This window comes from Lepisma saccharinum, unplaced genomic scaffold, assembly GCF_977018435.1.
Source record: "Lepisma saccharinum unplaced genomic scaffold, izLepSacc3.1 HAP1_SCAFFOLD_411, whole genome shotgun sequence".
Classification (NCBI taxonomy): domain Eukaryota; kingdom Metazoa; phylum Arthropoda; class Insecta; order Zygentoma; family Lepismatidae; genus Lepisma; species Lepisma saccharinum.
This window is the reverse complement of record NW_028143113.1, coordinates 235,655-253,791: the sequence shown is the minus strand read 5'-3', so window position 1 is coordinate 253,791 and position 18,137 is coordinate 235,655. Positions and strand designations below refer to the sequence as shown.

The following is an 18,137-nucleotide window of genomic DNA, read 5'->3' as shown; positions in this document are numbered from 1 at the left end:
CAGCTTTACTTAAAAGTATCACTATTACTAAAAGGTGTTGTAACTATTTGGTGGGAGGGGGGGTTGCAGTATTCTACGTTGTAGGTAACTACTTCACGGTGTCATAGAATGTGATTTCCGCTGTTCCATTTAGTACTTATTAGTTTCGGTTTCAAAATGAATATACCGTCCGAAAATGGGATTTTATAACATCTGTACATCTTTAGAAATACTATTTCTTAAAGAATGTACTGACAAATATAATCTAAAATTAGTTCCTGGAAACAGTAGGGGAAAGAGGGGTAAAGTGGCCAGTGTGGGCAAAGTGGCCATGTGAGTTTTCTTCGCTGTATAGCGCTTCCGCGACGCGGGACCCGGGCGAAACAGTCGCCACGGATGCTGTCAGTGTTGTCTGTGACTTTGAAGAGGGAGGCTGCACTTTTCTAGATGTGAACTCATTTTATTGTTTTTTCGCAAGTCTGAATTTAGCTAAGTGGTACAAATCGTTGATTATAGCTAAATAATAGTAAGTGTTATAAATATATGTTCTTGTGCTGTTTGATCAACGTTAAATAACCTTTTAAATGATGTGTGTTTGAAAACGCTAAGTCATGTAGGTTAGACGTTAGACCACAATTTTTGTAATGACGTCATTCCGGGCAAAGTGGCCACGAAACAGACAGACTCGAAAGGCAATGAAGGATGGATTAGATGTTTAAAATTTAAAAAGTGGGCACATGAAGAGTGCGCCGGTTGTGACGAAGAAGATGATGAGTTTGAGTGCAAATTTTGCAAATAGGCCTAAACCTAATACTTTATTGATAGACTATTGATTACGAATTACTATTTACTTTATCTTGTAAAGATTTCATAGATAATACTTATAATACTTATTCTTAATGTGTATTTCTTCAGCTTGTGTTGATTAAATACACACTCTGAATCAATGTGATTTGTTCATTTATCTATGCAGGTAAAATGGGAAGGGGCTGGCAACTTTACCCAACCTAGGCGGGCAAAGTGGCCACTTCGTACTTTTGCTTAGAAAAAGTAACGTGTATATTTCTAAACAACAAGAATTAAAAATAATAAAATAGAATTTGGAAGTACAGTTATTATACTTACTATTGGTTTATGTTTCTATAACTTCGCTGATTTAAACGGTATGATAAGAATTCATCAAACCTTAGAGTGGCCACTTTGCCCTTCCTTCCCCTGCATAAGGCATTAAAGGCTCACTTGAGTACGCCTAACGTTAATCCCCTTTGTGACCTACACTGTAGGTTATAAATGGTGTTCCGTATAGGACGCCGAATTTGAATCGAGTGCTATTGTTTTGTTTCGAGGTTGGCAGACCTATTCTTACCAATGTTGGCATCTGTTGTCATGACGATTAATGTAGCTTTAATTGTTTTGACTCGTTTGTTGTGGTTTCCTTCCGAAAATCCTCGAATAATCCAGGAGCGTGAAATCCATCCATCCGCTGAGAACGACTGTGTGGTGTGGGTTTTGCCAGGTGGAGTGTGATCTTGCACCCTGCGATTTCTTCTTATAGGGGTTTCTGGAATCACAAGTGTAAGCCAACAAACCACGAACCCTTTTGGAACTGAAGGCGGAAATCATACGGGTGACTGGAGGCATCGGAACAGACATCTGCGAGAGGGTTATCAATAATTTTGTGGAGCGTATAAATGCATGCAGACTCAGTAGGGGTGGACACATGCCTGATATTGTCTTTCATACGTAAATGGGAGATGTTACTGCTTACATATATGTGAAATATAACTATTTTCATGATATTTTCCTTATTTTTATTTAATTTTCCAATTCGGCGTCCTATACCGAACACCTTATGTAATGAAAAGTAAATTGGCGGAGTCACTATGCTCCCTGTCCAATGGACACTTCGTGCACCTACAGAAAGTCTCATTATCAAGTAACAATATGAAAACATGCATCTGTCCCTGAAGCTCGGCTTTCCATGGGCAGTTATAGTTTGCTTATCTTAACATGTGGCATACTTTCTAAGTACCCTGTGCCTCCCTGATGGCGCAGTTGTAGTATCGTCGCCTTGTAATCAAGGGATCCCCGGTTCGATACCCGGTAGAGGCACATAGTGGTTCGGATCCCACTTTAAACTGTAGGTCCAGTCCCGATTATCCATACTGTGCATAAAGTGGACTTAAAGCAGCAACATATCATCACCATCTAAGTCCCATAAATAATTGTCTTTAAAATATCACATACGCGCCTTGTATGAAGATTGGTGTGTGTATCCAAATTAGCTCAAGTTCTGCAGGCACTGAAAAGCATGATGCTGATTGTGGCGTAGAGCAAAGATAAACTAAAAGGGGTCTCAACTATTGTCAATCTCACTATATAAAAAATGTTATTAATTACATGTAATATTGCATGGCCTCCACTTCATTTTCTGCGATTAAGCAGATACTAATGGATGTCAGTAACCGAGGGTGTAGCCATATTGTCGTTTGTGTGCGTTCGGTTGTTTCTACTTGTCTGGAGGGGAGTGGGTTACTGCAATGACATACGGTATTCCGGACGAAGCACCTGTTAATGTGTCATTTTCGGCTACCATAGGCTCGTAACAGTGTACATACAGTCTCAATGGTGCAAGCTATGTTGAAAATCCAAGCACTTTAGATTGAAACCCTTTCCCTCTTTCCATATTTCGCTACGTGTAGTAATTACCGAATTTTCCTATAGGATTTCCTATATCACCCTTTACAACTGATTTGCATAAAAACTGTATCTTAACTGACTTTGCAACTGGAATTTTTCAACATTTCTATTCATCAATGATTGAATATGCATTTAGAATTTTTTTAAAAGATATGATACTCCAAATAGTAAATTAAAATTACTTTAGTGCTCGTAGAACGATTAAGCATCTACCAAACTTTCAAAAATATACGAATCTCAACAAAATTGGTGATTGGAGAATGTTGATCTCAGTCACACTTTCAAGGGGTGATTTATTTCTTCTTATTAAACAGACACATCATTGATTTTGGGGAAAATGTTGCAGTTGCACATGAAATTCTATTATTACTTTAAATATCATATAAACGCCCATTAAATAAATCAACCTAAAACTCAATAAATTGCCAGAAGTACTTGGAATGCTGGCAAGAATTTTAATACAAAGAAAAACGTGAACATATTCTTGTATCGCCCTGTACCGATGACGACGGACAAACACACTCTAGAAACATGTTAAATCCGCAAGAAACGCCAAAGTGCCTATACAAGCACCCATTGGATCAGAACTAAAGTTACGATCATTGGAATGAGCTTTTCTGGAACATAGTTACGAACATTTGGATTCAAATTTTACAAGAAATGTTGACTCTACCTCAGATATTAAATTCTCGTAGTAGATATTATAGTCAAGGACTTGAAAATAAATGTTCTCTAGTCAATATTGCGTTTGTGGTTGATTTGTTAATTCAAACGTGAGAATAATGGAATATTTTTGCTTAATAACGAAATAATGTCAAATGTATAATATTTCGGTTAGAAAGGTCTCTAGTGAAAATCGGATATCGTATTCGGAATCGGTGTTAAGAAAACGAATGTCCGAAAATTATATATTTAACAAAATGATGTATGTAGTATTTTGTGAATACATTTTGTTTGATATGTGTTTTTTTGCGCAGATTCTGGCTTTTAAGCTTTAGAGTTCAACGACTATTAATTGCTTCCGTATGTTCAATTGTGTAATAAATTTGAATTAATTTTACTGCGTTTTTCCTTGTATACGTTTCTACTTTGTAGAACAACTATATAAATAAGACAAAGCACGTAGAAGAATTACCTTGAAATCGTGGACTAAAGCTTAGAAAGAAAGCCAAACAGGAAAAGTGCACTTTATATTGTGTTCATGATAACGTGATAACGTGACCTAGTTTTTCGATTGTAAAAACCATTGCAAAGATGATCAAACAAAGATTGCACATTTCTTTGCAACAAAGGTATACTGGTAAATGTTATGAAGGAAACATCTAGTTTATTTATGTTTGTAGTAGCATGGAAATACATTCACCTGCAAATCGCAAGGAATTAGAAACATGAATTAAAGCCAACGGCTCAAGGTCTTTCGAGAAATTCCTGTGCACATAGTTTTGGGTATATATTGATGCAGATAATGTTGGAATTCATGAAAGAGGAGCATTCTTTTCCCGAAAGATCCGAGAGAGCATTTCAGGAAAAATGAAGGTGATTTTAGTACTCTGCATGATATCCTTTGTAGCGGCAACCTTTTCTTCAACGAAGGACAGCAAGACAACGGGCACTGTACCCAACAACACCACTGCGACGGTCAGCACCGAAGTCAAGTTGTCGTCATCTTTGATGTGGTCTGCGGCCACTCTGAGGTTCCCAAGCACGGGCGAGTTTGCAAAGACAATCGTTGCCTACAGAATTCAGGACGAAGTAGGAGGAGGGAAACATACCGTTGCTAATGCACCACGCAACGGCTCAAGGAACCTCGAGATTACACTCAGGAGCGGATTTTGGAAGAGACTCGACTACACCATTGAAGTAAGTTGTTTAGTTGTAGTTTCATTGTTTGTCGTTATTTTACAGCGTATTTAAAACATCTCAGGAGGAAATGTGTATCTAGTCAAACAAGTTGTATCTGAATTTAGTAGATAACCACGATATACTCCAGTAGTCAGTAGAGCACAGAATTTTATGTAATGAAATATTTTTTCCCTTTGTATGTATCGAAGCAAAAATTACAAATCGGAGAATTACAATGTTACGAATTTTATCTTAAATATTTTTACGTATGTCTATATTGAGGTTCATTACATATTTCCACTTTACAGTGCATTATATTATATCAAATGTGGCATTTGTGCCATATTTCTGGCTTTTCATTTTGATTTCTCCAAAAATTAAAAAAAAAAAAAATTCTCAAAATTTAGTTGTTTACTGTGCCTCATATTAACATTGTATGTACTAAAAGAGAAGCACTTTCTACTTCCTTAAGAAACTTGCATTACATTTACATTTTATTTTTTGCCACACAAACAATTTTGTTCATTCAATGGGAATATTATTCAACATTCTATAAATTTGAATTTATCTCTCGCGGTGAAAAATATCTGGCCACACTACTCAAAACTGTTGTCATTCATGCTATCAGTTTATTAGCTTAAGAAATATCCAATGTAATTTAGCACATTACAGTTTTATCATAACCATGTATATTCTGTATAACCATGATGCACAGTTATACAGAAAAGGGAATTCTGACGCTCTCACATATTTGAAGTAAAACTTCATCACGTCGACATTCTTAAATTTCTCCCTTAATTCAGTATTACAATGTAATTCGAAAGGTTCCATTTGCATGTTTTCTGGAACATCTTCGATATCTACACTGAAAAGGGTGGAGAATAATATCTTAAACATGTTGTTATATAACCTGAGGTCTTGAAATCTTGTGGCGAATTCAGATCTTAATGTTGTGACAGCTTCAGCCTACTTCTCACTTTTTTGAACCACCACTTGCAGTATAACGTGACACGTCCTTTCCCATTGCACTAATACTTATTGTTGTTAATTTAATTTCTTATTCTACAAATGTTTATTGTTATTAATCTTAATCTCTGTTATTTATTTTGTGATTTTTGTAGTATGTGATATTTAAACCTATCACTGATAATATCAGGATAGTGACTGACCTGTGTATACATATCTTGTAAGAGCTGTTGCCATGGGAATTACGATTGTGTTTTGTCTTGGCTTTGGAGTTCGGGCTTTGAGTTTTAAAAAATGATAAAGGTGAATTGTAACATGCTGTTCTTTCTTTGAAATCTCGATGGAACTTCGCACATAAGTATTTTTGTTTTTGCTAAGAAGAAAAATATACTTTCTTTTCTTAGTGAAAACTTGATTTGGATTTGATTTGAACAGCCAACGAAGAGAAATATTACCCAATACCCTGAGAGGCATCACGTGAATGCTACGAGTCTTCAAGTGATAATTTTTATTGCGCTGTACTTATATAACCATGTTCTTTTGACTGAAAGAACGTGTCAAACGTAGCCACATCTAAACAGTTTCAGTCAGTAGATCGCGTTGTTTTCATTTATTTCATTAAAGGCTTTAACGAGTCTCTAAAGTAAAGCCAGTGACATCGGGTTGAAGACCACTAATGTAGAGAATTCACACTTCTTTCAAATCAGCAAATTCATTATTGAAACATGAAAATGTGTCTATTCTTGACTTTCAATTGCTTCAATTCTTGCAAAATCTCAAACAGTAACCGTGTACGCGTAACAATACAAGATACGTGTCAAATGTTCCTATCGTTCTTGGCAAGTAAAGTTTGGAATCAGCTACTAACGAAGGAGAGAAATTTGGCCAAATTTAAGCAATTGGTTGGGATATTGATACACGAATCATGGGACCGTGACTCATTTATCTGATTGTTTTCCTCTCATTACCATGCACTTTCGAAATGCTTATAGCTTATATATAAATTATGATTAGTGTTAAAATTTTATATATTTGAAATTTGCATTATTTGATAATGATTGATTGATTGATTCGCTTTATTTTACTTCGATTCTTGTGCTACTTTTGGCTAATTTGTGACGATGGGGATGAGTTATGATATGATGAAATTGATGAATGGACACTCACAAATATCCATGCCCAGGCCAAGATTCGAACCAGGGACCCCTGGCGTCGTTTTTCTCGATGTGCTAACCACTCTGCTACGGGGGTAGGCTATCATTATTTGATATTTTTTAAATATAATTTGTCCATTTATAAGTTGTTTCGATCATTATGTAGAATAACATTATTACGTACATAGGGAAAAAAGCTGCTTATATAGTTTGAAAATTGTTAAAAGAAAATAAATAAATATGTTGTCTGGTGGAAATAGGTGTAAAATGGTTTTTTTTAACAACTTTTGTATTTGCATACATTTTGACACAAAGCCTATGGAATTAAATAAAATGAAACGAAGTTATATTAAAGAATGTCATAAAGATTGTCACAGAGAATTACAAAATTCACTGGTTTTTAATAACTCCATGAACCAGATAAAAGGAAAAAAAATTACAAATTGTCTTCAAAATATATTTTTCAAGAACGCAGTAAATAATACACAGAACTTCTCACATAAGATTAAAAGTGCTCAATTTCCACAACAGTAAAATATTTTGAATATTGTTATGCAAGAAAAACAAATCTGTGTATTAAAACTGAATTGTCACATTTAACATTAATATGTTTCGTTGAGAAAAATTGCAGCTTATATATGATTTGACCTGTACTTGTATTATATTTCGGCATTTTTTCTTTAATTAATAATAATGATTGGCACTAAATTTCGAACCAAGGTGTTTTACTCTAGAAATAAAGGTAAGTTTCCTAGGATAAAATCCAGAACGTCATTTCTTAATTTTTTTCCTGGTGTTGCTTGAAATGAAGAAGTAGAAAAGCAATATTGTATAATACAGCTAAATAAAATACAGGAATATTCATATTCAAGTGCGTATTGTACTCATTATTTAATTTTATTTCAATTCCTATTTTCACGCAGATTTGGGTAGAAAATGAAGACAGAAGCTGAATAATTTCGGCTTAGTACATTATATTCTAGAAGAAATACGCTCCTCGAATTAGCAGTAGGGATTTTCGACTTACCTCCACGAAAGATACAGTGTTCGATGAGGAAATGGACACATCTGGTTATCCTTCAATTTCTCACAAACATCACTTTCATTTCTGTGCAATGTATCAAATACTTGAAATAAAATGATAATAAGAAATATCTAGTTCATTTATTTCATCTGAATCTATACCATACAATTACCTGAAACTATTTGCAAACGAATATTTTGATTAATTGAATACCAACAAGGGAGAACTTCTAATGGTTATAATAATATGGTATTTGAGCAAAATTCGTACTCTCTGTCCAACTTGAAAGGTCAGTTCGTCAATGAAAACAAAACTCGGTGTTTGGATAAGATGTGCAATCAGTTGAATCAATTGAATAGCTGCTTAACAACAGCTTGGTTCGAACTTATTTTTGAAGTTGCAGCAATTGTAACTGAGGAACGTTTTAAAACCAATAACTCTAATTGTAACTCAGTTACTTTTGGAACCAAGTATAAATATCAGTGTTTAGAAAGTTACTTTTTAAACGTAACAGTTATCGTTACATTTACTTGCAAAAAGTCCAAGTCGTTTGCTCTTGTCTCTCTGTACCCCCTTACATTGAACGCTGTTTAAAATAGGGGGGAGGTCAGTCAGACCCTTAGCCAGAATTGATCTTCAGGGGGGCTCACGGGTTATCAGGGGGCTTTGTAAATCAAGTCAATTTTTCAAAAGTTTGTATTAAATGAAGGTAAATTATGTGTGTGGGGGAGGGGGTCATTAAGTTACATAAAGTTTAGAAATATCACACAAATACTACATTTTTCTATATATTTTAAAATATCACTTGAAGTGTTACACACTCCATACTACGTTTGATGATACAGATATTTATATTACCCAAGAAAATATGGACAATATTCAATCATAGTGCCTTCCGTACATTCCCCCGGCCGAAACAATAAAACTCTCCTTCGTTCCCAAAACTTGGGAGCTGTTAACCTTTGACGCAGAGGGAATTTACATAATGACATCAAAGTCACAGATATCTGTATAAATGGGAAGTCGCAACAGGGGCAACGAAGGTACAGATAAAGAAGCTCCAATGTGAAGAAACTTTCTGAAGTCTAGAGAAGAGAATCTCCTAATACTTGCCGCTACTTAAAACTACTTCTTATAAATAAGATGAACGAATGTAATAGCTGCTGTTCATGTTCCCTGAATTTATCCGTCACCAAAGTTGTGAACAAAATAATTTCTGCTGTCTACATTTTCACTCTTCACTGCAAACAAATTACACAAAATAGTTTTACCTAATATCAAGGGGGCTTACCTCAGTGCCAGGGGGGACTGACGGTAGTCCAGGGAGGGCTCAGCCCCCCTGGCCCCTGCCTGGCTACGGGCCTGAGGTCAGTTAAAATCGACCGTAACAGAGAAACTGTTGGTCGCAGCGAGCTACTACAAACACTCTTTTGTTTACACAAGGTCAAAAGTTTCACAGTTTCTCAGAATTTCGAGTTGATAGTTGAAAAAAGAATGGGATGTGGCCGATTTAGGTCATTGTCAGCCAATCTCTTCACTGTGTGAAAGGGGGGATCAAGCAGCTCCTGCTCATGTTGCTATGGGTTTCTCGCCAGGCCAATGTATTGAATGACTACGCAGTAAATTTGTCGAACGTTTAGAGTCACAGTAAACACCTGGCGTATGATTATGACTTCATTTCAAGGCAAAGGTCATCACCGGTTGAAAATTGAGCTTTCAGGTTCTTAAAGTTGTCAGATAATCCTCTTAACGTAAATGGCCCCACTACATCAGGTCATTTGTTTAAGGTTTCCATTTTGTACAATTGAAAAAGTTAATGATTGTGTGTATGATTGGTACACTATTAGAGTTAATCCATTTGCAGACTGGACGAGGAACAGTTCAAAGAAGCCAATATCATTAAACTACTAGTAAGTGTCATCTATGCATATCTTCATGAACTCCTTAAGCATCAAGTACTAGAAATTATGCCTGACGTCTTGATTAAGAGTAATATTTCACATAACGCTTTCCACTTTTCCATGTAAGAATTACTTGTTGTATTCTGCCAAGTTTCTATTAGAAGCTGCTTATAATGAGGTAAGAAACTGTAGCAAGTACTATGTTGCCCACATTAATTTAAGCTCTTGCAAATTATTTACGGTTGTGATCTTGGTTTGCTGCTGTTACAGTAAGGTCAGAAGCTGTTGGAACTAATATGTTACATAAATTAAGTTGCACGTGGAACTCTTACAAACTGTCACAGTTATTTATAATGGACTCGAATATATTTATTACTTAAATGGCAAGTAAGTGGATTGTCCTTCACTGCTGATATTACGAGTAGTCTATTACCTAATGAAGAAGTAATTTGAAGAACTGTTAGTTGCAACACCGTTTAGATTTAGTGAAACGTCGAGGAGCTTCACTTATTTCTTAGCGCAGAAGGCGAAGAGTTGCTGAAATTTGTTGTGTTAAACTTACAAATTACCACTCGGAATCAGGTTAGTAAACATCCCTTAAACGCTGCCTACTTAATGTTATGTGATTATGTGACAAGGCGAGTCAAGATTCCATGCAGAAAAAACTGACTGTCTATACTCTCTCTCGGGTATCTCTGGAGTAAGCGAACGAAATCAAGTCTCCGCACAAGTAGTTCTCCGCGAGGAACACGTGAGAAGGAACGGGATTGAGTGGTGGTGGGGGGAGGGAACTACTGCAGTTACCAGACTTCGCAGCAGCGCGTACATACTGCTTCGCTCTGCGCACTCGATTCTGTCCCTTTTCCGCCACTATACGCGGCCTTGCTCCACGGATTGCGGGTATAGAGTATATACTTAATTTACTATTAAATGAGAGGAGATATTCGTGCAACGATTTATCTCCGCAAAGAACTCGTTGAGAGTTGTTTCCAAAAGTGCGGAGTTCGGTAAACCTTTTCAGCGCGCGCATGCCATTTGAAAATTCAACCGCACAAATTTCTCACAATGAAGAAAAACATTTTGATCATAGTCTAGCGGTAACCCACAAACAATTATTGACGCATGTCTCTTATTTCCTTTCATCTCTGCCTTCTTAAGATTGGTTTCACGTGCAATTTCTAGGTAACTCTGATGAACCTGACCAATGTTCAATCAGCGGCGTATTCTCCATGTTACCGCAGGTAAACCAACTTATATAATATTTTTAATCATTTAGCTTTAATATATAATTTAGCTCATTATATATTATGTAAACTGTTAAAACAAGCTTCTAAACCAAAATTCAAGTAAATTATTTTAAAAACTTAAAGATTATTTTTTTATGTACGCCACTCATTGTTTCTTGTATGACTTTATGCGGGGAGGAGAAGGGAAACCTGGCGAGTGGCTATTTAAAGAAACGCTGCTTACGTGGTCAGTTTCGGTGCTCCAAACAGCGTTGGCGGGAGAACATTGCTTCTTACTTCCTACTTTCTGTACCGCGATTGGCAGACGCAGTATTGCTACATAAAATAAATTCCCTTGATGAAGAGAATCCACGTCCAGTTTCAGGTAAAAAGGAAAATTTTATAAAAATATAAACATTTCCGGAAAATTGGAACATATCGAACATATGCTTTCGTTTTACTTGCATGCTTGCAATGGTGTTTTGACATAAGAAAATCATCCTACGCCCGCCCTTAAGAAACAAATTTGTATCCTCCTATATATATAGTCGACAACAGAAGTTTTTCCCTATAAATATTTAAGTAGTTACTTTGGTTGGAGCTACACTAACATTTAAATAACTATACAAGTCGAACCATATAAATTATCATGGATTACAATTCATACGCCTTTGAAACTTGTGTATCCAAAAGAAGAAAAAACAACTCGTGCCCTCTTTACAGCAAGCGTCGTCTTTACCCGTCGAGTTTTCTGGGCTGCGAATTACACTTCACTAACATCAGAATATCTTCCCTTTTCAGATTCAACACTGAGAATACTGAGTCCGCTAAGTCTGATCTGAGACATACTACACCGGAGGTAGTTCCTTAAAAATTCCAATTTTCAGAAAGGCTGAAGTGACAGTTACGGGCTGGAGAAGACGGTGCAGAGATCGAGAACTCTGCAAGCTAGTGTAGAGTGAACAACCAGAAGAAACTTTGCAAAGCACTTATGGAATGTGTTGAGGTGATTTCTTAGTTAAGGGTATTCCTGAAATTTAGAACTTGATAACGAAATTAAGTTATATACAAGAAGTGTCACAAAGCTACTATTATTCTCCATACTTTCAAATCTGTTTTAAAATTCAGTTAACTATGTACGAACAAGCATTAAATAATGCTGTTCTAAAATGTGTCTCGGAATTTCATCCACACTCAGTTAATCGAGATTAAGTTGTACGTGCCGAACTATTCAATTTTCAAATTTTGATTCAACTCCCTATGTTTTAGCTAGCAATTTAGCAGACGACAATGCTTCCTGGAAAGTCTGTCTGTATTAGAATAACTAAATTGAAGCACATTTAAGGATGTTCGAAGCTTTTTCCAAGTTCACATTTTCTGATTGCAGAACTTGATATATCTAGTATTGTTTCAAAAATATTTTTGCCGCACTATGTGAATAATAAATTCAAACTTTTAATCACTTTAATGACCACGTTTGGCATCTTTCACAGCTCTTTTTAAGATACTAATATTCTTCTTGAAAGAGCTTCCGTACGTCGAGTTAAGCATAACGTAGTGATCTGTTTGATTGAAATGTAGACGACCACTGGTTTGGACATGAAACCAAAAGTTGCCATAGCATTCCACTTTTACTAAAAAAAATGAAAGAAAAAAAGAGAAAAACTGGTATAGTTTTTTTCCAAAGTCTTACTTTAGTGATTTCACATGCTCCATTATTTAAGATTAGATTTAAATTATTATGTGCATAGTGAACCTATTTTACGGTTTTCTGTTTTCCCGCAATTCTTGTTTTAAGCCCGTTATAAATCCCGGACATACTGTACAAGACCAACCATTATAACTTTAAAGTGGCCTTGACGTAGAAAGGGCAATTTGAGAGCTGTTTGAAACTGCAACAGGACACTGGTGTTTTGGGAAGTCAGAAAACAGCAGTGATGGGACTAGATAAGCTGACCATATTATATTTTATCCAACGAACTCCGGAAAGTATTTACTGTGTATTATACGAGAGGTTTTCTCTCTAAAGAAGTGTTAAAATAGAACCCTTTCGAGGAAGTGAAATGTACTCGTCGATCGTTTCTTGACATAGGCCAGTAATACTGAAACATTTTCTTGAAATGCCTAAGATATTACTATACTATTCCTGACGGAAAGAAAAAGGAAAGCCTAATTACGCGTATCTCTCTGTCATCTTAAAGCAAACATTGAGTTTTTGCAAATTGAAAGGGACACTGTCATAATTGTGGTGCATCGGATCAGAGATAAACATTACTGAAATCAAAAGTCAAATGTATTTACCTTTAGAACGGTCGTCAAACGTAAATGATTGAATAATGTAGTTAGAGTTTGAAGTTTCCTGTAACGTCAGGGCTTTCAGCAGAAATGTTTGTTTCTTTCGTAGAAATGACACGATAAATTCATAATTTCTCTTCGTTTAATTGCATTTTAAGCTAAAAAGCAAACTTGTAAGCATTTATATTATTGAAGATAAGCAAATGGTCAATGACGTAGCAAACTGTCCCTTAGGTCCCGCGTCGGCGAACTGCTTCTCGGGGTGTCCCGCCCAATACCAGAAAAAAAAAGCACAAATGAAAAAATATTTCATCAAATCTTTCCAGCACGACATTTGACTACATTGCCATGAATTTTGAGTAGCTACTTTTATTTGCATACGTTACGTTCATGCGAGGGTATTTTGCTAATCAAGTGTTGAAGAGTCTGGGGCACTTCTGGGTTGTAACCACCTGTTGAAAGATCGCTGAAATAATCCCTCGATGTCCGACCACAAGCGCCTTGTGTGTAGACAACCCAGCTAACATTGCACTTCTGCGGCTTGCATATATCTCAGTAGATTGATGAGTGATACCACGAGACGAAAATTGTCGGACGTAATTTCTCGTGTTGTCGACATGGAGAAAGTGGATCGAAAGGGAAAGAAGGAGAAGGGAGAAAGATGAAGAGAGTGAGTGAGAGAGAGAGAGAGAGAGAGAGAGAGGAAGACTGGGAGCGAGATGTAAGCCAGAGAGAGACGAAAAAGGAAATATACACATAGGAATAGAAGAAGAGCGGATTTATTTTTTACTTCGCTTTTTGCCACTTTTAGCGAAGATGAGGATAAGTGCTGATATAATGAAATCGATTAAGGGACACTCAGAAACACGCATTCGCAGGCCAGGATTTGAACACAGTACCCATGGCGTCGTGGCGCGTTTTACTAACCACCCCGCCACGGATGTCTACCAAATGTACCGATATTTTCTGACTTCAGTACTATCACGTATAGTTAGTTATTTCTACAAGTTCACAAATATACCTAACAAGTCAGCATTCCTTTATATGCCATGCAAAGCTAAATCGTTAATGCTACTTCCAAGAAAGCAACATCTATTCCGCAGAACAAATAGAAATTCTCTCCAACTTATACAGAAACTCAAACAACAAATCAACCATTAAATTGACATGTAACCTTTTGTTTGACGTTTGCTAAAAGTATGAAGGCGTTTTACGATCGTCCTGAAAAACGGTTATCTTTCATCCCGTACATGGATGAACAATTCATTCCACGTCCTCCCATGCGATAACACAGGCCTGGGATGAAAAAAATACAAGGGAAGAGATAGGTGAACTTTATGTATTTTGTGATGCTGAGTTCAAAAAAAATAAAGAAAAATGTCTATCACGTCACGTTTTCTTGAAAAATTTAATTGTACTTGGATTTGTATGAACATTTACCATTAATATGTTGTTTAGGCATGGAATATCTTTCCTCCCTGCCTGACCATCATTCTACCGTGGTGAAACGATACCCCTCGGTGACTCCCCCCCATCGAAGTCCCTCCCTCCCCGTCGCAATCGCTCTCGACCAATAGCGTCGTGCAAATCCTTATCTTGGTTCGCCGACTGTGCAGGAACGCTCGCTAAGCCAGCGTAATCGGCAGTCACCTTCCAGTTGAGTCGAGCTTTATCTGGATTGATCCTGAACGTGTTATTCGTAAGACTGAATTCTCGCGACTTGTCTGGAGGCAGCAGAAACGATATAAAACAGATGTCCTCATGAGGGACTCAGTTTATTGCTCTTTAACCCAGCAGATCATATACTTACCATGTTCATAGTAAGATAAAAGACGTGGAAATTTGTAAGTTCGTCTCAATTTGTCTTTCATGTGTAGTGTCGTGCGTGCGCTGATACAGTGACAAGTGGAAACTGCATCACAAAAACAATTGTAACTGGTGCTTTCCTCTGTGCGTTTCGTGAACCATGGCTTCGAGTTCGAGACGTTGTGAAAATGTGCCAGATGACTTTTGTTACATATGCGGCGAATATAGTGCTCTTAAACATCGCATGAGGAGCATTACAAACTATGTAAGAAAACTTTATCTTTCGTATTTTGGCATGAAACTCGGAGACCAGGACAAATCGTGGGCTCCTCATAAAGTGTGTGTGCAGTGTCTCAATGATCTACGCTTATGGCTCAACGGAAAGAACACTGCTTTACGCTTTGGAATTCCTATGACATGGAGGGAGCCGAGGAACCACTGTGATGACTGTTACTTTTGTGCCTGCCATGTCCGTGGGTATAACCGAAAAAATCACAAGCTAATCTCTTATCCTGAGAACATTATATCGGCCATACGCCCCGTTCCTCATGGACCTGATGTGCCAGTGCCTTTGCCTCCAACTGAATTACCAGTCATCTCTTCAGAGTCTTCAGACTCGGAACATCCAGACGGCCAAGGCTCCGACACCGAATATAAGCCCTCTGGAGGCGATTCACCTCAGCCCTTCTCTCAGGTTGAACTTAATGATCTGACTAGAGATCTGGGCCTTTCGAAAGAGGCAGCTGAATTGTTGGGCTCCAGATTGAAAGGAAAACATTTATTGGCCAAAGGAACCACTTTTTATTGGTACAGGAATCGAGAAAAGGACTTTGTTCAGTACTTTGAGGAAGCGGAGAACCTGGTCTATTGTTCTGATGTTCCCGGATTGATGAGCAAATTTAATATCACCTACGATAAAGATCAATGGAGGCTGTTTATAGATTCATCGACAAGGAGCCTGAAAGCTGTCCTTCTTTATCACGGAAGCCAGTATGCATCTGTACCAGTTGCACACTCGGTACATTTACAAGAACGCTATGAAAACCTAGCTCTCGTCCTCAACAAAATAAAAAATGCCGACCACGGTTGGACCATTTGCGGTGATTTGAAAGTTATCTCCATGCTTCTTGGTCAACAAGGTGGATATACAAAGTTCCCATGCTTCATTTGTGAGTGGGACAGCCGTGCAAAGACTCAACATTGGGTCAAGAAAATTTAGGAGCAGTCAGCGAAGAACAGGGTGAAAGGTTCCACCAAGATATTAAAGATATGGAGCGCAAATATCAAGGACGATGGGACAAGAACATGCTCGCCGACTACTGTTGGATGTTAACACGAGAGAGGCCTGAGATTGCATATCAAAGAAGAACGTCAAAAAGAAGTTTCAAAGGCAAAAGGGTACGTACGTAAATATAAACTTTGTTTGTGTTTGGTTTTGTTGTTTGTTCAGTTTACAATTTGTGTCAAACGTTCATGTACACATACATTGCTCCTCGTGGTCAATCGTCTATTTTATGTACGTTACCTTAATAAACACAAATGAACATAATACGTTGGTGCTTTTTTTCTAGAAACTTCACCATAATGGGATGTAAAAAGTGTAAACGCAAGGGAAGTTTGTGTTTTTCTCTCGACCAGAGGCGGCTCGTGCGATCTGGCAACAGTGGGTTTCTTCCATTTAAACCTATAAAAAATAAAATCAATTGCCAATAAATCAATTTGCATCACCAAGCATCGATTTTACATAGATTTAAATGGATCAAAACCACTGTTGCCAGATAGTGCATGCAAAATTGTTCGCGAAAATTCCTTTTCATATAGGATTTTAGCAAAAATATTGATATCGATTTTACAAAAAATCCTGACGTGATGGAAAAAAATGGAGGTCATTTTCGAAATCGGCACACCCAATAACATAAAACTCAGCGAACACGTCTCTTGTATTTTTCAACAACTTCAATTTCGCAGGCCTGTGTAATTAATTATGAACAAGAACATTTAATTTGCGAAAGTGGATGTGTGTGTTAGGAAGACAGATGGATAGGCTTTTCAGACTCATTCTTTTCGGAACTTTCTAATTATATTTGAAAAATGTTTTTGTATTTTTTATATTGTAACCTCTGCAAAATGTCAAAAGCATATTTAGTTTTCTGATTGTTGCTTGCCACTGAGGGTGAAGAGGCTGGGTTATAGCAAAATGGCCGAACACGCTGCCATCTACTAATCTTGAATTTTAATCCATTGCGTTATTCAGACCATGGGATGATTGAGGAAGCCAAGAAATCTATGGATCACGAAATGGAAATTTTGGTTGACGCCGTATGAAAGTGTGATTAGAATATTTTCTTATTTTCAATCAATCGTATTTCATAGTTATGATGAGTATAAAGAAAGGAGATAATTACCAAAACACTTTGTATAAAAAGTCAATTGACTATTAATTGTCACTTATGTGATATAACGCTGCTTCTGTAAATATGTACTAATAAAATGCATTATTTTTTCTATACATTGTAAGGTTTTCAAGAAGCTCGAGATTATTCTAATTTTGGCAACTACGTAGATATAAGAATATTATACTCTTTTCTAATAAAAAACTTAATTTATTAGCGAATAAATTTTCTTGTTTAATATAATAAGAGAACGTTTTATCGATGTGTATAGAGGGAGAAAGAGAGAGAGAGAAAGAGAGAGAGTAGAAGATAGAAGATCGACATTGTCGTGAAAAATATTACTTTTGTTCGTTAAATCTTCATCGAAAGGATCCGGTAACTTCCTAATATTTCAGATTACTTTGTTTTATATATTGCTTAAACATTTCAAATTACACATTCTGTATGCAATCTTTTATAACAAAATAAGCTCCAAGATAACATTTATCCCACTTGTTCACATTGGGAAATTGACTAAACCGGAAGTTCCTCCCCCGCCTTCGATAATCGAATTGTGTGATCATTTTTTTTGTTTACCCAGGAATCATCATCACTAATCCGTATTAATTCAAAATAAAAACTGATTTTATTCTTATATTTTATGAAAAAAAGAAAATTAAAGTGGACATATCTTTGACAAATTCGAAGGGGCATCTCTCCTTTCGTACGGAAGAGATACTCCAGTAGCGATTACCTACAATGGCCGGCATTGCAAAACAAGTAACAAAAACCACCAACGAATGTGTCTTTATTGATGAGACAAGAATATAGACTCAAACCCATAAATCCTGTGCATAATTTTAAGCCCATGT

General features: G+C 36.7%; 1 protein-coding gene across 1 annotated transcript; it reads left to right on the top strand.

The window, feature by feature from the left end:
• The first annotated feature begins 4,174 nt into the window (after nucleotides 1-4,174).
• Nucleotides 4,175-7,775, top strand: LOC145982784 (uncharacterized). The gene is made up of 2 exons (XM_083116148.1): nucleotides 4,175-4,539; nucleotides 7,565-7,775. Exons 1-2 carry the CDS (start codon nucleotides 4,210-4,212, stop codon nucleotides 7,592-7,594), a joined length of 360 nt encoding a protein of 119 aa, XP_082972274.1. The 5' UTR covers nucleotides 4,175-4,209; the 3' UTR covers nucleotides 7,595-7,775.
• Nucleotides 7,776-18,137: the final 10,362 nt, after the last annotated feature.